The sequence below is a fragment of the Triticum urartu genome, chromosome 2 (genome assembly GCF_003073215.2).
Source record: "Triticum urartu cultivar G1812 chromosome 2, Tu2.1, whole genome shotgun sequence".
NCBI lineage: Eukaryota > Viridiplantae > Streptophyta > Magnoliopsida > Poales > Poaceae > Triticum > Triticum urartu.
Window position 1 is genome coordinate 201,997,819 of NC_053023.1, and position 22,189 is coordinate 202,020,007.

The following is a 22,189-nucleotide window of genomic DNA, read 5'->3' on the forward strand; positions in this document are numbered from 1 at the left end:
GAACCCATTTGCTAGTTGTGTGTGGGAATGATAGGCCTTGCACCGTGTGCCTCATTCTTTGAAGACTTTATTGATGCTTAATGCCCTTCTGTACATTAGTCTTCTCAAGTGCATTGCTTTGACTCACACACATATTTTTGGTTGAGCCCACTCTTAAGTTGCCTCTCTTACTTGTTGCTCAACCATGTGTTTGTTGCAAGTACTAGGCTTAGTTTCCTATATGCTCTCTTGCACTTGTTGTAAGTTTCTATTGATTTTGGGGGAGCTATGATCCTATTTTGTGCACTTTGTATCCAAATACAAAAATTCTTGATGTGCACAAATCATGGGGAGCTTCTCTAGTTTCTTTAAGAACACTGCTCCGCTCTTATCATAATATCCTTTATTCATGTGGCTCGTAGGATCATTGTCCTAGTTGGTTCAATTGGTATCTTTTGATTGCTTGATTGCTTGTTTCTCTCTTTGATTATGTCTTTGTGGCATATCTTCCTTTTGCAATCTTTGGGCCTCAATATAGTTTGTCTTCCTCCAAGTATTTACCGTTGGACATGTGTGTTGCATTTCACTCACTTGTTGAGAAATACACAATTTATGGAGGACCACAATTTATATTGGCCTTCTAAGCTTTTCACCCATTTTGGCAATCGATGCCAATGGGGGAGAAGTTTCAGAGAGTTTTGTGGATAAGTTTAGAGAGTTTTTTTTCTTCTTGCTTTGGTTTTGTACCTAAGCATTTGCATCTCATACACATGCATTATTGGTTGTTGCATTGCATGGTGATAAATAATTCCTTATATAAACTCTCTTGAAAGTGATTGTCATCAATTACCAAAATGGGGGAGATTGAAAGGACATGCGATGCCCCCATGTGTGGTTTTGGTAATTGATGACAATCTCTATGGACTAACGGTTGCCTTGAGTTATATTTGAAGGATTTGTCCATAGGATTGTCTTGAAGGCCATGTGTTGGTTTCAAGGAGTTTATGAGATGGCCAAAGTGCTTTTCAAGGAATTATCCAAAGATTGGTCATGTGTGAGTTGAGCTTATTGCAAGCATGTCTTGAAGAAGAAGATTGTGTGATCATTCATGTTTACCTTCAATACATCATCCACATGAAGAGATTTGGAAAGATTCAATGTTGATCAAGACTAAGTCAAGAGTGAATCAAGTTGATCAACTCACAAAGCGTAGAAGAAGTATCGAGAGGGATCAAGTGATCCCATGGTATGGTAAGCATTGTCCATTACGCTTTGTGTACTAACCCATGGTCTACGTGAGAGTTCTTTGTGGGGTTAGGTATGTTTCCATGGTCCTGCGTCAAGAGGAAGATCTCATACAACCCATGGAGGATGACATCAAGTGGTGATCGTCATCAAGTTTGCAGTGTGCAAGTTCAAGTGGAGCAACTCGAAGAGTGGCTCACCCATAATGGAGTATGGGGGAGCAATCAAGCTTGAAGCTTGCCTGTCCATTGTGGTGTCAATGGAATTGTGAAGATGTGCCAAAGAGTGGCTCACCCATAGTGGAGTATGGGGGAGCAATCAACTAGTCTTCATCGAGCCAACACAATCAAGAAAGGTGGTCCAACTTGAGGAAGTCAAGATCGTCATCATCTAGCTCAAGTGGACTATGTGCAAGGCAAAGGTTTGCCCTTGATAGGTTTTCTATTTTACCGGTCTCATAGTGGTAGTTGGGAGACCGGGTTGTAGGATCGATGTCGTACTATCAAGGGGGGCTCTCTAGGGAGTAGCTTGATCGTATCATTAGTCGAGAGCTCAAACCATTGCATCCTTGCATCATCTTTCTTGGTTCTTGTTTGGTTCCATTTGTGAGTCTTAGAGCTTATGGTCATCTTGATGACAAGCTTGAGTTCATCGAAAACGGAGTTCGCATGCATCTTCTATGATGTTTTCGGTGTTGGAGGTTTTACCGGTCTTTCCGAGGAAGGGTTCTCACCATTTTATTATGGTCCTTTTCTCATTTGCTTCTTATTGTTATTTCTCTCAAGATTGTGTTAGCCCTTGTCGTTAGCTTTCCAACAAACTTGGTTTCGTTGAATTCGGAGCTCGTATGCGAAAGTTGTGGCTGTTTTGATATTGCCTGTTTTACACAGAGAGGTTGTACCGCCCCATGGAGAGGTTGTACCGCTTGACCGGTACAACCGGTGTTTGGAGCGGTTGTACCGCTCCAGAATTGGTCCGGAGGTTGTACCGGTCATGTACCGCTCTACCACCGGACTGGTCTCTGTTGTGGTGCGGTTGTTGGGCGGTTGTGGGCCGGTTGTACCGCTTATTGCCTGTTACCGGTTGTACCGGTGCTCATAGAGGTTGTACCGCTCCTATGTTATTCTGTACATAACGGGCAGATTCGTGGGGACCTATTTAAGGGGGTCTTCTTCCCCAATGGTTCCCTATCTCTTGAACTCGTTTTTGCCCCCATTGTTGACCTTCTTTGAGCTTGCTAACTCTCAATCCCTCCATGGATTCTTGCTAGTTTTTGAGGGAAAAGAGAGAGGAGATCTAGATCCACATTTCCACCAATCACTTTCTCCTCTATGTGAGGGGAACCCCTTGGATCTAGATCTTGGAGTTCTTGGTGTTCTCCTTCTTGTTCTTCCTCTCATTTTCCTCCCTAGCATTAGTTGCTTCGGTGGGATTTGAGAGAGAAGGACTTGGGCACTCCGTGTGCCCTTGCCATTGCATTTGGTGCATCGGTTTGAGTTCTCCACGGTGATACGTGGAAGTTACAAGTTGAGAAGCTTATTACTCTTGGGTGCTTGGTACCCTTGAGCTTGTTCCTCCTGGGTGCTTGGGCGCCCTAGACGGTTGGTGGTGTTCGAAGCTCAATCATTATGGTGTAAAGCTCCGGGCAAGCGTCGGGGTCTCCAATTAGGTTGTGGAGATCGCCCCGAGCAATTTGACGGGTACCGGTGACCGCCCCCAAGGGTTTCCAAAGTGTACGGGTTCGGTGACCGCCCCAACGGTTGCCATTTGTACGGGTTCGGTGACCGCCCTCAAGGGTCCCTTAGTGGAATCACGGCATCTTGCATTGTGCGAGGGCGTGAGGAGATTACGGTGGCCCAAGTGGCTTCTTGGGGAGCATTGTGCCTCCACACCGCTCCAAACGGAGATTAGCATCCGCAAGGGTGTGAACTTCGGGATACTTCTCGTCTCCGCGTGCCTCGGTTATCTCTTACCCGAGCTCTTTACTTATGCACTTTACTTTGTGATAGCCATATTGTTTCTTGTCATATATCTTGCTATCACATAGTTGCTTATCTTTCTTAGCATAAGTTGTTGGTGCACATAGGTGAGCCTATTTGTTTTAGGTTTTGTGCTTGACAAATTAACCGCTAGGTTTATTCCGCATTTGTTCAAGCCTAAATTGTAAATTATTTTAAAACGCCTATTCACCCCCCCCCCCTCTAGGCGACATCCACAATCTTTCAGAGCCCTTTCTGGATGCTTAAATCTAACCCCTACACCATTTATTGATTCTTTGAGATACGTAACTCTGAAAGATCTGAGGATAATATGGCGGTTCCATAACGTCGTTGTGCAAATACCCTCCAAAGGGTAAATCAAGAGGACCTCCGATAGGGGCGAACCGTGGGGGTGGACTTATCTTCATGAATTGGAGGTGTGTCCAAGGAAGAATGGGGAAATGAGGATGGGGCGAAAGACTTAAATGGAATGCACAAGGCAAACAGGGGGGGGGGGCAAAGGGGAATGGAACACAGCCAACATACACATCTCATAACCAAGAATCCATACAATACGTCTTATAGATCCAACAACATCCAAAGCGAAAGGGTACAATGATAAAGATTGTTCATTCCAAATCTAAGAGATTGGGGCTTGAATTCTAAAGAGGAATATTCTCCACAAGTGGAGGTGTTTGCACTTATTAGAGTCTTCACCTCGCAAAGTGGCCTTGAACTCCAATGGAGTCTTCACTTATTGAGGTGGCCTTGCATTGAGGATCCTTCTGCACAAGGGAGATCCAACAAGGGGAGGGGATAGTTGAGCTAAGCTCTATGTTTTCGGTTTTTAATCTTAGGTTCCCCTAGAAAGGAGGTGGGGATGGAGTGTATAGGGGTAAGTGGGAAGGGAAGATACATAGGCTAGTGGTCAGAAAGCTATGTGTAGGTAGTGTCCTAGAGGCTCCTGGTGATTTAACTCGGAGGATCCGACTGCTGGGTTGAGCACGAGTCGACTTAGCGCAGTCGATGGGCGAAGATGTTGCTCTAGGGGCAGGAGTGTCCTGGGGAAAAGGTTCAAAGGCTCCAGCCAGTTGGCATGGCCTATGTTAAAGCTTGCAGATTGGAGTCTCCAAGAGATCCCCAGGGTGCTCTCGGCTTGGACCTAGAGGCTCTGAGTCAATCTGGTTGGAATGTCCGCGCGCCTGGCTAGGGCGCATCCTTGCCTTCTTCGGTGCGTGCTTCTTCTTCTTCTGTTTCCATGATTCTCTCACGGGTGTTGTAGATACTTTCTTGTGCTTGACCTCCTACGTTGTACATTCAACTCAAACCCGAAGGTGCAAAAGGGTAAGAGTGTCAAGTAGTAAGGTGCCCCTTCGCTTGTGCTCTAGAGTCAAGGGCCACTAGGGTTCCTCGCATCCTTCCGGAGACACCACAAGTCTACCTCGTCTCATGTGGCCTTAGGCCTTAGAGGCGTGGTGGATCTCGACCCTTGCCGGCGGAGGACTCCTGCTCCATTTTTTAGTGTCTTTTTGTGTCCATTTAGGGTTTATGTTCTGCTCAGGAAGGCGGGGTTATGGTGGCTCCATGAAGATGGAATACGATTCTCCTGCCTAGCCACAGTCTCGGTGGTGTGTCTAGGGTCGTTGGAGGGGTTGTGAAGATGTGTCGTCGGTGGGTCTCACGGGATTTGATCGACGTTTGTCTTCGGTGGATCTACTTGGACCCGATCTTCGTTCGGCTACGTTCGTGTGTCTACATGTTGGATACTTCTGATCTATGCTTTCTCTTCATCGGCAATGGTTGCTATTCTTGTGTGTTGTCCTGTGGGGCCTTAGCACACGGACTTCCCAACTATCTACTACAACAGGGGTGATGATAGCGGCGTGTCTTCGGTTCGCTTCAGTGCTTATAGTTATCGATAGGTGGTCTACGAATCTGGATGTAATTTTTGTTATATCTGATGTTCTTTGTACTGCCATAAACATATCGAAAGTTTTGCTGTAAAAAACATACCATCCTCAAAAGTGGCAAGTAGACACGCATAAAGGAGAAGATTTATCTTCGTATTCATAGTACGCATGTCACTCAATGATGGGACACTTATTATGATGATGTTCATAGGATGCCCCACATCATCTCCCCACACTTGAAAAAGAGACATCCTTGGTGCTAAACCGTATCACCATGGTCCATAGTAAGGAGGTAGATCAAAGACCTTGGTGAAGTTAAACTTGTCGATCACCATGTACTCATCATCTTGGCGCTTGATGTGGCGATTCTTGAGGTGTATCATGCAAACAATAAGGAAACGACAATGAAATAGTAGCCAATTCATGAAGCTCATATCAAGAATCTAGCCGCCTCGCAAGATCTTGCCCAGTAGAAGTGTAGAGCACAAAACACCTATTGTACTTTATCCATAGGTTCAGGTTAATCTACCCTAGTTCCGCACCACGAGCACTACTATGCACACTGACACTTTGCCATCCGATTTTTTGTATAATGAGATCAAATCAGTGTTTGCTTGCGTCATTTTCCTGATGAGTGTCGTTCAAAGCAAGTATTGTAACTAAACCAGACATGAATCGTCATGTGCCAAATACTTCCGCCACTCTAATTATCATCTGTGTTCGTGTAATTATCTTCAAATGTGTCGCTTAGATTGGTCAAATAGGTGTGTAAGCATGTTCTATAGCACCGTTCAAGATATCTTCCGATATTCCGATAAATCGGCCGATTTATCGCTTATCGTGATCTGACCGATAAGATAAATCGGCCGATAAATCAACCGATATGGCGATAAACCGGGCGATATGCCGATAAACTAGCCGATTTACCCCTTATCGTAGGTCGACCGATAAGTTCCTGATAAGCGATATCCCCAACATTGTTCTATAGATGTTGTGTTTGTGTCCACATTTTACTCAAAAAAAGTTTCAAAACATGCAATCAGGCTACTAAGATTGGGTGGACAGATACCCCACACGCCCCGGTGCCCTAGATACACCATCGCAATTCTAGGTTTCATGGGATATCAAGATGTCTGAGGCAAGATTGACACGAGACAAAATGTGTCAGGAGTATACGCGAGCTTTCACATGGAAGAGGACAATACAAAATGGAATCTACTCCCTCCGTCCCATAATATAAGAGCGTATTTGATACTACTAGTGTCAAAAACGCTCTTATATTATGGGTGGGACGGAGGGAGTAATTGAGAGTCCGAATAAAACACATAAAACTCAACTCTTGTTGGCTTCTTGCACGTGAGAATAAGAATCACTCGGTAGTCAACAGGACCAAGCTTACCCCGGAACGGCTGATTCAGCTGCAACGTCAATCCTGTAGTCAAATTTGTATAGAACTACGATAAGCAAAACACATTCAAGGATGGCAGCTTAAGGCCCAGTTCTTTTGCCAGAATCTGGGGATTCTCTGCAAAAGAACTGGGCCTAAGATGGCTTCCAGCAAACTATTGGCAGATGACTCATTCTTGCGTTGTTCTAAGCTGATACAAATATTTCAATTCTGGAAGTCCAAGTCTGCGCTATGGCACCTGCAAGGTGGCGACGGTAGCAGTGAATAACAATCGTCAACTAGTGTCATTTGCATGGAAAGTGCAAGGAAAGTGCCTCTTTAAACTTGTAACCTTTGGATCAGATTAACGAGAAATCTGGATATTTTGTCACTCCAAATAATAGCAATTCGATCTTTCCCACTCCATGTCATAACGACATGTGGCCCCAAGACCTAAATATCTGTGTGACATGGGTGGCAATGCCATTCTTTGGAGTGCAGAATATTCAATTTTTGCAATAATGAAAGGATCAAAGCAAAGTAAAATAATTCTTGGTTATCATAACATACAATTTCAGGAGTCAGGAGTAGTATGTACTCCCACCCTAAAGAAATATAAGAGCGTTTAGATCACTAAAGTAGTGATCTAAACACTCTTATATTTCTTTACAGAGGGGTACCCTTCAGATCTGCAAGTAAGTCAAAAACTTCCAGCGATCTCCATATTTAATACTCCCTCCGTTCCTAAATAATTGTCTTTCTAGAGATTTCAACAAGTGACTACATACGGAGCAAAATGAGTGAATCTACACTCTAAAACATGTCTACATACATCCGTATGTTGTAGTCCATTTGAGATGGCTAGAAAGACAATTATTTGGGAACGGAGGGAGTATAACTTCACGGCAAAATATTTCAGAAGAGTGACTTACTATCCGTTGCAGCCTTCATTACACAATGATGGCAAAATGATTGCCAACTGCATCTAAGCTTACGAATTTCTTCCATAATTAAATAATATATAGTGTTCATGTTAACATATTGAAATGGTGAAACCTTATTTTTTGATAGATATTCAATTACTAAAGAGTAAAGAGGCACTGATTTCCCTTCTACTTGTGATTTTGTGAAGATCTGCCTATATAGATGCCAGGTACAATTTATGGCACACAGACCTCTCATGTGCCACTAAACGTTTTGGGTTCCTGTAACACATGGTTAAAAAGGAAAATCAAGGTAGCACCATATCATATGTTTTGACTGATTTTTTTTTTCTGTAACTCAAAAGGGTCACTTATTACTTTGTATTGTAAGCAGGAAAGGTTTGCCTAGCCACATAACAAAAATAACTGAGGTAAGAACTCAATATGGCAAGTTATGATTAACTCTACTTAACTAAATTTGGGTACATATCACACAATTACAAAATATATTATTAGAATTTCAACAAAGTGCTGATACTGAAACATTTAATTTTCCAATGGAGTAAGATAATGAAATTATAAAAGAGAAACATAAAATTACATGTACAAAAAAATTACGTGACAATGTAACTCACCTTACACTAGAACTAGTTGTTTTACGTGTCGCCAAATGGCCCAAATCGCTGCCAAACATGCTCGATTAAATCTCTTCGGAGTTGGTTATCTGTTGAGTTTGCACAAATACTAGCATTTCTCCGAAGTAAATCAGCAAAATGATCAGTAGGTCCATATTTAATGTTTGACAGTGGAGCAACCGGTTTCTCTGAAATTTCATTCGAGTCGAAACAAGCACTTGCCCTATCTTGCTCATCCTCAAGTGTCATGTTATGTAGTATGATGCAAACCTGCATGATTTTGCCTAGAGTTGCCTTCTGGAAGAATTTTGTTGGGCCACGCACGATGGGAAAACGTGATTCTAGGAGTCTAAATGCTCGTTGGACATCATTCCTTGCTCCTTTTTGATATTGTGCGAATAATTGATCCTTTTCAGTTTGAGGGAGGGGCATCGCCTTAATGAAGACAGGCCATTCTGGGTATGTACCATCAGCAAGATAGTAACCCATACTGTACTGCCTCCTGTTGATGGAGAATTGCACATGAGGACCTTGACCTTTCAAGACATCGGTGAACAAATGTGATTGATTCAGCATGGTAATATCACTGTGAGACCCAACAACACCAAAGAAAGCGTGCCATATCCAGAGGTCTTGTGAAGCAACTGCTTCAAGAATGATATTAACAACACCGTGATCACTGTGAGTAAGATGACGCACCCATTTAACTGGGCATTTTTTCCACTCCCAGTGCATACAGCCAATGCTTCCCAGCATACCAGGGAACCCACGGGTCTCACCCATTTGTAGAAGACGCTGCATATCAACACTAGTGGGGCTCCTCAAGTATTCTTCACCAAACATGTTGATCACCCCATCCACAAACTGCTCCAAACAGTTCATTACTGTGCTGAAACCAATTTCTACGTATTTGCCAGTGACGCCAGAGGGGGAACCCAATGCTAATATGCGAATAGCTACTGTGCACTTCTGTAGAGGTGTGAGTCCTTGACGATTAAGGCCATCTCTCCTTTCTGTGAAATAGGGAGACCACTCTCCCAAGGCACGGACTATACGTAGAAAGAGGGGCCTTCTCATCCTGTACCTTGTACGGAACTGTTCGTCAGTGTAGGTTGGATGCTCAGCGAAGTAATCAGCCACAAGTTGTTCATGGCCCTCTTCACGATTTCTCACTATGTACTTCCTACTCCCGCGGCGAGATGCACCAGCTTGCTGAGGTTTAATTTTGGCCTGGATCTTCACATTGATCTGCTCAAGCAAATTGTGGAAGATGCTTTGTTCAGAAATCAAATCTTCCATAGTGTATATGCCGGTTGGGTCAATGGTAGTGCTGTCATCGGAATCATCCGAGCAGGATGATGTGTCTGATTGGTGGGACATATCTGCAAAGATGAGAAATGAGTAATGCTTCAACATGAATGTGAAATACTTGCTGATGGTAAATCCGGGATGAAGATGACCAAAAAAAAAGCTTCAACATTCATTTGTTTTCTACAAATAAAAATGCACAAACCCAGGACATAAATGAACTTGACACTGTATGCATTGCAAATATATGTATCAAGGTTTATCACTGGGCCAGCACAACTGGTAGCTCTTAAACATAAATAGCAAAATGAAGATAGTAAGGGCATCTCCAAAGGTTGCCTTGCTTCTTCCCTACTTGTCCGTTTCGGACAGGGCGGATAGAAATACTCTCCAATGAGGACCCCCACTTCCTCCTTATTTGTCCATTGTGTCCACTTCTCCCCATTTCTTCCCTACTGGGGAAGAAGTAGGGGCGTCCGGCAGACAGCCACCTCAGCAGCAGACAGTGGAATACCGCTCCGGCCAGGGGGAGGAGGATCTGGCAGTCGCGGTGGCCATAACCGCCTCCTTGGTCACGGAGCAGGAGGACGAAGCTAAGCGACTCGCCATTGAAGAGAGGAAGATGGAGGAGGCAATGCAAGCTTCCCTCGCCGGCACAGACAATGTCGATGATGACAACCTCGGCCTTGAAGACAACAACGGCCAGCTTGGGGGCAATGAAGATGAAGGCACCGACAACGACGACGGCAGTCGCCTCAGAAACTTCACCATTCACTTGAACTATGGTTTCCTTTTAGTGGTCGTTATTTGTTCAATGCCGAATAGTGTATGTGTATGTCGTGATGAACTATGTATAATTAGCCGTATGTGATGAAATATGGATGTGTAGTGTATGTGTAGGCAATTGGAAAATTTGGAAAAAAAATTGGGGGTGGACAAATAGGGAGGGCCGTTGAATACCATGGTACAATGGTGTCCTACCTATTTGACTAGACGTGTACGCGGAAAATAGAGAGGACAAACAAGTTTACCTTTGGAGATGCTCTAACAATAACAGCTCACACAAAAAGTCAAGGTTTATCAAAAGATCAAACAAATCTAAGCTAGACTACAGTTGCAGGACATGTAAGACAGTTCCAGATGCAAGCAAGGGCAAAAAAACGCTGGACCTGAATCAAAAAAAAAGGTTGAAGGAAAAGTAATCATTTCAAGGAGCTTATGCAACTGATGGGCCACACAAGTTATTATAAAATCAGATATTCATTGAGAAAGCTTCACTTATTCCATCTTAGGTTTTACTTGCACTAGGCACTATTAAATACCATCACCCAAGCAAAAATACAGAACTACCTAAGCTACTGACAAGAAAGTTCTTCAACTCGGCAACTACACTCTCTGTCCCTGAATTTCATCAATCATCCAGAATGCCTAGGTATCCTTAGAAAGGTGAGGGCAATCAGTTGATTATGTACTGTAGGCCTAGGCTACTGATCTCGAAATGCCTAGATATCCTTTACTGAATGGGTGACTTGCTGAATGCCCTTGCGTTTTACAGGTGATTTGCTACCGTATTTACACCCCCTTATCATTGTCCACTCACCCTCTACGCTAAAACTTAATACCTGGTATAATGCTCCAATTTGTCAGGTTTCAGTGAAAGAGAAGCAGTGGAAGTTCAGAAAAACATGGGCGCAAAGCTTCCAACAGGGGATTCCCAAGGTTCTGCATTCAGCAGCTAACGATCCCCCGATTCGTGAGGACAGCAAGTAATTGAACGCTAACTTAGTAGTAACCCAACCAATGCAGTAATCTAAAAATGCCAATTTTTGCGGCACGAAGCAATGGCAGAAAGTTAAACGGAGAGACCAAATTAAGGACAAATATGCATCCCGCGAGAATAATAATGAGAATACAACAAAATACCTGCTTCGCGCACGGCGGGAGGAAGAAGGGACGACTGGTCGGTGGAAGGAATTTGGGAAACGACAGGGGAAACAACAGGAGACCCCGACATGGACCAACCTAGCTGGTTAGGCACGGCGCGACGGTGAGGGTCTCCCGGCGGGATGAGGGGGCGCAAGGCGAGAGGGGCGGTGGGGCTAGGGTTATGGTTCACCGGCGAATCGGGGGTCGGGGTGGGGACGGAGAGCACACGGCGTCGTGCAGTGCGCGTGCGCCGGCGGTGGAAGCCGGAACTGAAGAGCGATGGAAGCTCCGGAGTCTTTTTTTCTTCCCTTTCTGAGCGGAAGGAGGCCGCAGCGTTGGGGTAGAGCCCGGAAATTTGTTTCGGCCCGCAACGAGATTATGTTTGATATCGGCCTGTTATGGAAAAGGATAAAAAACGAAATCCATTCTTGCCTCGTTCACTTCCGGCATCAGGCCCATCTGTACATGGGCCTGATGCCCGAGGTTATTAGGTCACCTCCAGTATAAATGTGACGAGCAGGGTCTCCTCGTCCTCCCCCTACTCTTTCCCCCGCCGCCGCCTCCTCCTTCTCCTCGGGTGCGCACAGTCGTCCACCATGGTGAGCTTCTCTCCTCCCCCCCCACGATGATGTTTCCGGCGGACGCCTCTTCCTTTCGTAGCGGATGCAGTTGCGTGGTGTGGTAACGAGTCCTTTGTTGTTGCTCCGCAGCCGAAGCAGATCCACGAGATCAAGGACTTCCTGCTGACGGCGCGCCGGAAGGACGCGCGGTCGGTGCGGATCAAGAGGACGAAGGACGCCGTCAAGTTCAAGGTGCGCTGCTCCAGGTACCTCTACACGCTCTGCGTCTTCGACGCCGACAAGGCCAACAAGCTCAAGCAGTCCCTCCCACCAGGTTCGTCCTCGTGGCCCCAACATCCTCCCCTTTTTAGGTCTCGACAAGTTTGATCTGTGATGTTTGGCTGCTTACATACCGCCCCTGCTGGTGCTACACTAGATAGTTTGGTGAAAGATCCCATTATTCGTATTTGACGCTCCCCATAGGAAGTGTTACTGCTGCACGCAAGTTCCTGAATGGTCTGTGTAGATGCTGTAAGTACATATGCTTGTGGAAACGATTTGTTTGTGACAGGGCATTGTGGAGGTGTTGATTTTATCTCCGATAATCTGCACTGCGAGCAATAAAATTCTCGGATAATCATAGACATCCTGCTATATGATGCAAGCTATTGACTTTCCAGCTTATGTGCTACTTTTACACAATTGTTTGAGATAGATGCATCTTGGCTGTTTGCATATGTTACTGCTGGACACTCAGTGGTGGCCAGTTCGCCATCAGTTATCTCTTACTCTGCAATGGCATTGCACTAGTTTAGTACTGCACAATTCAGTGTAGCACTTCGTCATGTTTTATCTTGTCTTGTTAGTTATAATTTGCCCTTAGGTCCAGTGATATTATAACTGCATAATGCGAACACAACTAAGTTAATCTCACGAGTACAATATTTGATGTTGAGGAACTGCTAAGTTCTGAGCCAGATTGTCCATGACTTGAATGTCTGCTCGAATTGTTTACATTGTCCTTGGTTGTATCCTGCCATTATGATTTGTATCCAATATGTGCTCAACTGGTACATCCGTTGTTATGCATACAGTAGCCCATTTCGGAACCATTGTTATGCTTACTAAATGTCATGTTCTCTTTGCAGGTTTGAGCGTCCAGGAGGTTTAAGCATCAAGCCAGACAATGCCTTTTCTAGTAGCGGGAATGTTCTATCCATCTTGCTTTAGTAACTGTTAGCAGGCTCTCCTTGTTTACCCCCATTAAGAGAGTTTTGATGTCCCAAGACTGGAATGTAATGTTGGGAGCTATGTGGTTGAACCTGTGAGGATTTTTGTGTTATTTTCACTTGCTGGAGAAGGAGATCCATTATCTTATCCTAAATTGGTTTAGTATCTCACTATTTTCCTGAATGTTCTGCATTTTCTTCAGCCATGGCCCATGGTTGGCCACTCTTAATCTTCATAACTCAAATCAATAAGATTTACTCCCTCCGTTCCCAAATGTAAGTCTTTGTAGAGATTCCAACAAGTGATTATATATGAAGCAAAATGAGTGAATCTACACTTTAAAATATGTCTACATATATTCTTATGTTGTTGTCCATTTAAAATGTCTAAAAAGACTTGTATTTAGGAACGGAGGGAGTAGAAAGGATAAAGGATAGTAGGTAAAACTCGTGCAAAGGTGGACATGGTATATCCAACTTCTGAAGTGATAGATCGATCGGCTGCAACGGCAGCAAATTGCTGCAAGAGTGCGAGTGTTTGCGGCGGACAACCCCTTGGAAACAATTTACATAGAGCTTCTACGACACCAACTTCTTTTGTCGTGTCTGCTTCTGGGCTGGGTGGAATGGGTGGCAGGTTTTATTATGTATGCCAGAGAGAAACAATGCATTGATAATACTCCCTTCGTTTCTAAATTCAGATTTCACTATGACCCACGTATGAATGTATATAGATGCAAACGGATATATAACCCAGATTTCACTATAACCCACGTATGAATGTATATAGATGCAAACGGATATATAACCCAGATTTCACTATAACCCACGTATGAATGTATATAGATGCACATATATATATATATGTGTGTGTGTGTGTGTGTGTGTGTGTGTGTGTGCATTTTAAAGTGTAAATTGACTCATTTTGTTCCATAGTTCATAGTAGAATCTTTACAAGACTTATGTTTAGAAATGGAGGGAGTAGCCAGTAAGACTACTATGTGGGTGAACTCTGCATGGGATAATCACTCGACTGTAGTAGTAGGTGTTTTTCTTTTTTTGAAAGGAGTAGTAGGTGTTTCTTATGGACCCTAATAGGGAGCCTCAACAAGATTGAGAGAGCGTTTATGTGGTCTGGCTTGGATAAGACGACGGGTGCCAAATGCAAGGTCAACTGGGAGGTGGTATGTCGTCCTCGTGAGTATGGTGGCCTTGGGATACTAAACACTGACAAGTTCGCCCGTGCTTTGAGACTGAGATGGCCATGGTTTGAATGGAAGGAGCCCAGCAAGCTTTGGGTGGGGCTTGGTAACCCATTCTCAGAGGAAGACCTGGATTTTTTCTATGCCTCAACCACGATTACTATTGGAAAATGGTGCCAAAACGCCTTTTTGGGACTCTTCTTGGCTGCTTGGGCGCAAACCCAAGGACATCGCCCCGCTAATCTTCGGTGCCTCCACGAAAAAGAATTGAAAGGTAAGTGAGGCCCTTAAAAAGAATGCATGGATCCTAAAGGTCAAGATTGACACGCCGTCACCGCTGCCCACGTTCACGAGTTCTTTTCCCTTTGGATGCTCGTGAATGAGGTCCACCTTGACGAGCATGCCGAGGATGATATCACCTGGAAGCACTCCAGCGACGGGATTTACTCAGCATTCTCTACCTACAAGGCTCAATTCCTTGGGTTGATTCTCTCCCCTATGGATTTCATGGTGTGGAAAGCTTGGGCTTCACCCAAAGTTAAATTCTTCTCGTGGTTGGCTCTACAAGACCGGATTTGGACTGCGGACAGGTTGGCCAGGCACGGCTGGCCCAACTGCGGCCTTTGCCAACTTTGCAATAGGGAGCAAGAGTCTGACGCCCATCTTTTCTTCAAATGCCGTTACACTCTTAGCCTTTGGAGGATGCTCATTGACAAGTTGGGACTTGTGCACATGGACACCACCACTTGGCATCTTGCTGGCTCGGTGAAGGAGTGGTGGGAGAAGCAAGCCGACTTGCACAATCCTAATAGACGAGCAATGGCCTCTCTAACTATGCTTGTCTCCTGGCCCGTTTGGAACAAGAGGAATGCCAGAGTCTTCCGCCACAAGAGTGCTCCACCGACCATCCTTCTTCAAATGGTCCTCGACAAGGCAAAGCTCTGGGTCACTGCGGGTGCTATAAAGCTAGGGGACATTATATTGCGAGAATAATTGTCATGCCGTGTATTCGGCTCTTGTAATAACTCTATCTTCTCCTTATTTAATATATGGGGCAAATTTTTTGCCTCCGTTTCGAAAAAATAGGGAGCAAACAGATGCTCCGCCAGCGCTGGGAGGCAGGTGCACGTCAATGCATGAAGAGCCCTTACCTGCACACCACTAACCCCCTCCTATTAACATGTGTGTGATTAGGTCTTAGTCAAGTGATATAACATGCAGAAGAGAGAGAAAACTAAAAAGAAAATTTTACACGTATCTCAATGTAAGATTTTATGGTTATAGCATCGACTAAGACTGTTTTAGTCAGTCATTGTAACAGTTTAATACATTTTTCCTTCTAAAAAATTGATTCGCCATGCAACATCAAAGAGAATTGCCAATGTCTGGCGATGTTATTAGCAAAAAAGAAGATGCTGCCATGTTTAGGGATTGCCACACCGAAACACAAAAAGAATTGCCACACTGAGAATTCTCATACTAGATGATAGAAAATTGCTTGCATGTTTAAGAATTTACATGTTGCCATTCTACAGTAGAGGAAATTGGCACACATGTCTATGAATCGCCATGCTACAATAGAGAGAAACTGTCATGCTGCAACATAGGAAAATGCCATGCTACAAAGGAGAAATTACCACACATATTTTAGGAATTGCCTTGTTACATCAGAGAAAACTATCATGCTACACACAAAAATTATCATGTTCTATATAAATAGTGCTACTTGTGCAAGATTTGCATAATTCGCTCAGAGGCATGGACGGAGCGAACATTTTGCGTCGTTTCGCTTAGGAGGTGGACAGATCGAACGGTACCCCACGACCCCACGAAGATTGCCACACTATCACGTGTTGAGACTTGCACGAACACGCCACATGGCTTTCATTCCAAAAACCATTCCCAAAGAATTTTTTGCTCATTATCATTTCCATTTTCTATTTTTTTGGGACAACCGTTTTCTATTTGAGTTTTTTTAGGGGAACCATTTTCTATTTGAGTGGGGTTATGGCACTCAACCCTTGACAGTCCAGCCTTTTAAGCCTAACCATTATGCTAAAGCCCAACAGCAATAGGCCCTCCTACAAGTGTATCAAGCTAAAAAAAGGTACTACCAAAAAATAGTCGATGCCGCTGAGCGTCACGACTCACGAACCCCTGAAGCCAAGCCAATCCCGAACTCGCCGTCGACACTGAGCTCGCGCGTCCTTCGACCTTCTATTCCCCAATCCCCTTGGCCCGCGCCCTGCCCCCCTGCCCCTCCCTCTCGCGCCTCCAGCACCGCCCCTGAGGCCCTGGCTGCGTCGCCTCCGCTGGCCTTCGCATTCCCCTCGCCGACGGCCATGATTGACTGCCCGCGGCTGCTTCTTGCTGCCGCGAGCTCCGCCCCCGGCCCCTCGTCCGCCGCTTGCCGGAGGTTCACCACCGGGTGCCCTCCCTTCTCCCTTTCATGCCGCAGCCGCCTTTCGTCTTTCCCTGGTGAGCTCCTCCTCTCATACTCCTATGCAAGTATGGATCCGTGAGGGTGAGCTATTCAACTGCTGACTCTTAAACTTGATGTTCCTAGTTTAGCTAGAGAGGAAAATCTGTTTAGATAAAACTGTTCCTGTGTAAGATGTGTATATGTTTGTATTGTGCGCGATGCGGGCGCGAGATTCTTAAACTTGATGCTCCTAGTTTAGCTAGAGAAGAAAATCTGGGTGTTCATGCTTTAATTTTCTTATATATCCTGTGGATGGAACGTTGACAGACTTGGATCAACACAGTGCAATCTGCATCCTCTGGGGCGGGGAGCCAGTCGAGCGTCGTGGATGAGCCGGAGTCCGTCGAATGGGCCATGCAGGGTAATCCATTTGCTCACTTCTCCATTTGATTCAGTAGGTAAATGGTTAGGCCTGCGTTTTTTTCCTCGCTGGGTTGTAATTGTAATCCATATGACTGGAAGTTGGGTACAGACTTCTACGCTTTGCGCAAGGATGTTGAGTTGGCCGTAGAGCGTGTCAATGAAGTCAGGCAGGATGCTGGACTGGAACAGCTTCTGGAGGAAATCGCTTTGCTGGAGAACAAGTCTGGGGATAGCACCTTGTGGGATGATCCTTCCAAGGCACAGGAGTTGCTTGTTGCTCTCACAGAGCTCAAAGAGAAAGTCAAGCTTCTTAACGATTTCAAGTCGCAGGTTTGACTCCATGACATTCTTATGCATCCAGCACCTTAAATGATATAGCTCGCAAAACTTTAGTCATGTACTACCTCTGTAAAGAAATATAAGAGCGTTTAGATCACTAAACGGAGGGAGTATAATATAACCGTTATATAATGGTAATGATAGTTATATAAGGAAAAGGATACACGTTTTGTTGACATATCCAAATAGATGATATAAATTTGTGGAACAAGCATGACAATAAGTGGACGTCAGCAATAGTTCTTCATTACCGTCTTTCCTATATTCAGGTTGAAGAAGCAGATACCATTGTGCAGCTTACAGAGGAGTTGGACTCCATAGACACAGGCCTTCTTGAGGAGGCCTCAAAGATTATAAAGGCATTGAATAAAGCACTAGATAATTTTGAGATGACACGGCTTCTTTCTGGACCTTATGACAAGGAAGGTGCTGTGATTACTATCTCTGCAGGCGCTGGTGGAACCGATGCCCAGGTATGTGTTCACTTCAGTTTCAGGCTTTAATCTGAACTCTTTAGAGTAACAGAAGTTGTACTTTAGAGTTTAATTTACTTCCTGTAGGGAGCATGATGGTGCTTGTTATTTAAGCTTCGACTATTTTTCTGTTGATTGGGTATTTGGGTTTCACAGATCTTATGTTTCCGTCATTTGGTCCTGCTGCTTATCAGAAATTTGTCTTATAATTCTGCTAATAAACTTTGCCAGCTGGTAAAAAACGAAATTAGTTTGCTACTATATATGTACTATATGTACTATTCCAAGTACCTAAAAGAGCTTTTGAATTGTTTCACCATAAGAGGCTGGTCTTGAGACGAACAATAACAAATTAGTCAAACTATTCATCCAGAAAGTTTAGCTGCTCTGAACTGTGCAAACTATGACTATGATATGATGATCAATAACTCCTAGTTGTGCTCGGGCTCGCTGGCCTCTTTATTTCAACCATGCAAGTGCCAAATGCTTTGAAATTCGCACAGTTATGTATACTGCATGGTATTTGTTCTGTATCTATGCTTCTTTTTTTTTGCGGGGAATGTTCTGTATCTATGCTACTCAACTCAATAACAAAAGGTTAAGCTTTTTATTAAAGCACAGGTCCCACTACCACCTTCTCTTCATTACATTTACTGCCTCATCCTCATTCTCTTTTCTGCTTGCAGCACACAACTAAAGTGAAATAAATTAACTTTCGAAAAATATGTATGGTACAATTAGCAATTCACATTCAAGATTAGTATCACTAATGGAATATCAGGAGCACAGTTAACAGCATGACCACGCAAATATCCCAAATACCAACAACATTATAGGTAATGTATTTCCAAAATCAAGGATGAACTCCACTGCAAGAAGTGCACTTGCAAACAAAAAATCGTACCCATGGTTATTGTAAGCGGACTGTGGGAGAACTAAAGATATATCACAAATTTGTAGAGTCCTCACAGAAGTTCCATGACTTGTTGCAATTGCACAGATCTCACAAAACATACTAGTCAGAACGTTCATTACCACATACAGTAGATTGAAAAAAATAATCAATGCTAAACATCAAACAGAAGTTAAACATGTCGACAGATCTCAAGTCGCTGGTTGAACGCATGGCGCTATGCAAGCCACGGGCACGCACTAGCTGCACTCGTCATGCCCGCACGTGCCGGCTGAGAAGCAAGGGCGTAGACCTAGAGTTTCAGCATCCGATGCGGCCTTGTCGACGCAAATGTGTCTTCCAGAGTCACAAGAGCAGGCACTATCTGGCCAGGTGCGAGCACAATGCACACACATCATTGTCCTTTGCTCGGGCACCTGCTCATCCTCAGTACATTGCCGCTGCCTCCTCACTTTGCCTTGTGCACCTGTTCGTACTTTATCTATCTGTTCAAGCTTGCCCAGAAAGAAGGGCGCCATGGTTGTAGAATTAAGAAGATTTCGCTGGAACTATTTGTTTACTGGCTTCAGGCTGCCGGATCATTCTCCACTCTCATGGCCCGCTAGATATGGCTACGTCAGAGTTGTGGAAGAAAGGCTGTCAGATCTCCCCCATGCCAAATGCTGCACCCTCGTGATCTCAAGCAGCCAAGGAATGCTCGGGATGGCGGCGGGGAAGGTTGGAGAATGCGGGGCAGCGATCTCCATGCCGGCACTGCTGGACCGTCGGTGAGGTACAGCTTGCGAGGAGAGATGGTGGGTAGCAATTTTATTTCATGTATGGGCCCAACATCTATGTATTTAGATTAGATTGTATCCAACAAAATGGAAAGTGGCACATATGACAAGGCGTCCTGCGCAACTCATCTATAGAGAGCAAACGAGCCCCAGTGCTGAAAATCCTCATCCATGGTGATGGCCTTTTTTGTATATAATCCATATTGTACATAACTGGCTTATGAATGACAAAAACTGATGCTTGGCATTTCCTCTCGGAAAGCACATGCTATGGATAAACGAATGTGACTCCATTCTTTTAAAACTTGGCTTGATCTTTGCAGGATTGGGCTGACATGTTACTCAGGATGTATGTTAGGTGGGGAGAGAAGCAGCGCTACAAGTCAAGAGTGGTAGAGAAGTCCCCTGGTGAGGAGGCTGGAATAAAATCAGCAACAGTTGAATTAGAGGGAAGATATGCCTATGGGTATCTCTCAGGAGAGAAAGGGACACACAGGATCGTCCGCCAGTCTCCATTCAACGCTAAAGGCCTTCGACAGGTATCTTCATTTTGCAATTCCTCCTTTTCTGTTTGTTATCCATATTCTTGCAAGCTGAAGGTAAAACACGTATAGTAGGTTCTTTCTAAAAGTTTGTGTGATGTGCTAATTTTTGCAGACCAGCTTTGCTGGTGTTGAGGTCATGCCTCTTTTACCAGAGGAATCCTTGGATGTAGAAATTCCTGAAGAGGATCTGGACATAAGTTTTACGAGAGCTGGAGGTAAAGGAGGCCAGAACGTGAACAAAGTGGAGACGGCTGTTCGCATGGTCCATATCCCCACTGGCATTGCCGTTCGTTGCGCAGGTATTAATTACTGAGAACAGCTTGCATCACACCTATTATTCTTGCTATATTGAACAACTACACAACCTGTTATGTATGGGTAGACATGGGATCTCACTCATCTCAGGTTGACAAATAAGCACACCAAGTGCAGGAATACATTTGTGGTGATTGAAATTTGATGTGAAAATCTGAATGATGCGCTCCTGAAACTAGCTGAACCTCCTGGTCCGGTGTTCGGGCATAGTTGCAGCTTTTCCAATGATAAGTTCAGCTTGTCACAGAATAGGTCATTTATGATCTTACATGTACTACCTATTTAAGAATTTCACTGGAAATATTTTAGAATCAAGAACCGGAGTTAACCGAGTTTTGTGCAGAATGAAGCTGACATTTGGGTTATCGTATCTAACTTTGCAGAGGAGAGAAGTCAGCTGGCTAACAAGATAAAGGCCCTAAGGCGGCTGAAGGCAAAGCTTCTGGTGATCGCCGAGGAGCAGCGTGCGTCGGAGATCAGGCAGATCCGTGGTGACGCGGTGAAGGCGGAGTGGGGGCAACAGATACGCAACTATGTCTTCCACCCCTACAAGCTCGTCAAGGACGTCCGTACGGCGTGCGAGACATCAGACATCAGCGGTGTGATGGATGGCGAGCTGGATCCCTTCATCAAGGCCTACCTCCAGTACAAGCTCTCTGCTGCTGCCGAGGAGCAAAGCGTCAAGTGATGCTAACATCGACTATTCGAGGTAGCGGTATGGAATTTTGATGTGCTGTTCGTCGTCATTGGCTGTGGCTGATTGAGCCGCCCTAGTGAAGGTATGCAGTTTTACAGAGGCTTTTGCAGTTTTTGTAGTCTTTGTGTCCAGTGCTTCTAAAGGTTCTAGATATGAAAAACAGTCAAATGATAAATTGAGTTGAAGGTTGTGACTAGTGAAACAGCTCGATGAGAGTTTTTAACTGTTGGAACCAGAAGCCACAAAGGCATGATGGTTGAAGCATTGGTCTCGTAACACATGAAGGGTGCCTTCTGTACTGTACTACTGGTGCTTCTTTCACCATTTGATTTTTGCGAATGATGAATTCCTGAGTAAGCTGAACCGTAACAAACTGAAGTCGACGGTGGTTTGTCTGTTGAATTTGTGTCCACGGGAATATTGAGCATAGATACCTGGGGAGTAAGTATGCTGGAAGGTGTGTAGGATTTTTCTGCTGGAGGTTTTAAAATTTTGATGATCGATCGCTTCTTCTTTTTCTTCTGAGGCCAATCAGTTGCCTCTTTAGCTAGACTGCAACTCAGTTCTGAAAAGTCGACAGTCTATTAGGCCCAACTTGGTATCGCGTATGTGCGAGTTTGGACTTCTAGGAATGAAAAGCGGGCCCCCATGGCCCATGGTCATGTGTGTGTGCATGAGTTTATTCTTCCGATGTTAATACCATGTTGAAACTTTGTGTTGTCATGTATCTCATTTTGGGTTCAAGTTGAAAGCTTCGGATTATAAGTCGAAACCTGCAGATACTTGTTTATAGATGCTAACTTTTCTTGTGAAAAGTCCGTGTGAGTTGAACAGTAGAAAGTTACTAGCCATATAGCCGGAAGGAGTTGAAAGTTGGTTTTATTTAAGGAGTTTAGAAAGTTGCAGCCCTGAAGTTGAAATCTTTGCGTTTTCCTTTGAAGTTTGATTATTTTTTGTAGAAAAGCTGTGCCACTGTCAGAAGTGGCACACCACCCGTCCTGGC

General features: G+C 44.4%; 3 protein-coding genes across 4 annotated transcripts; 2 read left to right on the plus strand and 1 right to left on the minus strand.

The window, feature by feature from the left end:
- Positions 1-6,376: 6,376 nt before the first annotated feature.
- LOC125536756 lies at positions 6,377-11,601 on the minus strand. Its single transcript, XM_048700011.1, has 3 exons — positions 11,290-11,601; positions 8,059-9,440; positions 6,377-6,759 (listed from the first exon to the last, which is right to left on the minus strand). Exons 1-2 carry the CDS (start codon positions 11,378-11,380, stop codon positions 8,080-8,082), a joined length of 1,452 nt encoding a protein of 483 aa, XP_048555968.1. The 5' UTR covers positions 11,381-11,601; the 3' UTR covers positions 6,377-6,759; positions 8,059-8,079.
- Positions 11,602-11,751: 150 nt separating this feature from the next.
- LOC125536757 (60S ribosomal protein L38) lies at positions 11,752-13,236 on the plus strand. The gene is made up of 3 exons (XM_048700012.1): positions 11,752-11,891; positions 12,003-12,186; positions 13,001-13,236. Exons 1-3 carry the CDS (start codon positions 11,889-11,891, stop codon positions 13,021-13,023), a joined length of 210 nt encoding a protein of 69 aa, XP_048555969.1. The 5' UTR covers positions 11,752-11,888; the 3' UTR covers positions 13,024-13,236.
- A 3,168-nt stretch (positions 13,237-16,404) lies between these two features.
- Positions 16,405-21,564, plus strand: LOC125536759 (peptide chain release factor PrfB1, chloroplastic). 2 transcript variants are annotated; one of them, XM_048700014.1, is made up of 7 exons: positions 16,405-16,761; positions 17,049-17,126; positions 17,238-17,458; positions 17,737-17,940; positions 19,953-20,168; positions 20,287-20,473; positions 20,873-21,564. In XM_048700014.1, the coding sequence occupies exons 1-7, from the start codon at positions 16,626-16,628 to the stop codon at positions 21,175-21,177; spliced, it is 1,347 nt and encodes a 448-aa protein (XP_048555971.1). In that variant the 5' UTR covers positions 16,405-16,625; the 3' UTR covers positions 21,178-21,564. The 2 variants fall into 2 exon arrangements, with proteins under 2 accessions (XP_048555971.1, XP_048555970.1); XM_048700013.1 differs by having other exon boundaries at positions 16,481-16,761; positions 17,033-17,126.
- Positions 21,565-22,189: the final 625 nt, after the last annotated feature.

What these genes read in the sequence shown, in the direction of transcription:
- LOC125536756 (XM_048700011.1), bottom strand. Translation starts at nt 11,380, where the DNA reads ATGTCGGGGTCTCCTGTTGTTTCCCCTGTCGTTTCCCAAATTCCTTCC. An exon ending in TCCCGCCGTGCGCGAAGCAG is followed by an intron (nt 9,441 to 11,289) that starts GTATTTTGTTGT and finishes TCATCTTTGCAG; the next exon opens with ATATGTCCCACCAATCAGAC.
- LOC125536759 (XM_048700014.1), top strand. Translation starts at nt 16,626, where the DNA reads ATGATTGACTGCCCGCGGCTGCTTCTTGCTGCCGCGAGCTCCGCCCCC. An exon ending in ACGCTAAAGGCCTTCGACAG is followed by an intron (nt 20,169 to 20,286) that starts GTATCTTCATTT and finishes TAATTTTTGCAG; the next exon opens with ACCAGCTTTGCTGGTGTTGA. An exon ending in CATTGCCGTTCGTTGCGCAG is followed by an intron (nt 20,474 to 20,872) that starts GTATTAATTACT and finishes CTAACTTTGCAG; the next exon opens with AGGAGAGAAGTCAGCTGGCT.
- LOC125536757 (XM_048700012.1), top strand. An exon ending in CAAGCAGTCCCTCCCACCAG is followed by an intron (nt 12,187 to 13,000) that starts GTTCGTCCTCGT and finishes TTCTCTTTGCAG; the next exon opens with GTTTGAGCGTCCAGGAGGTT.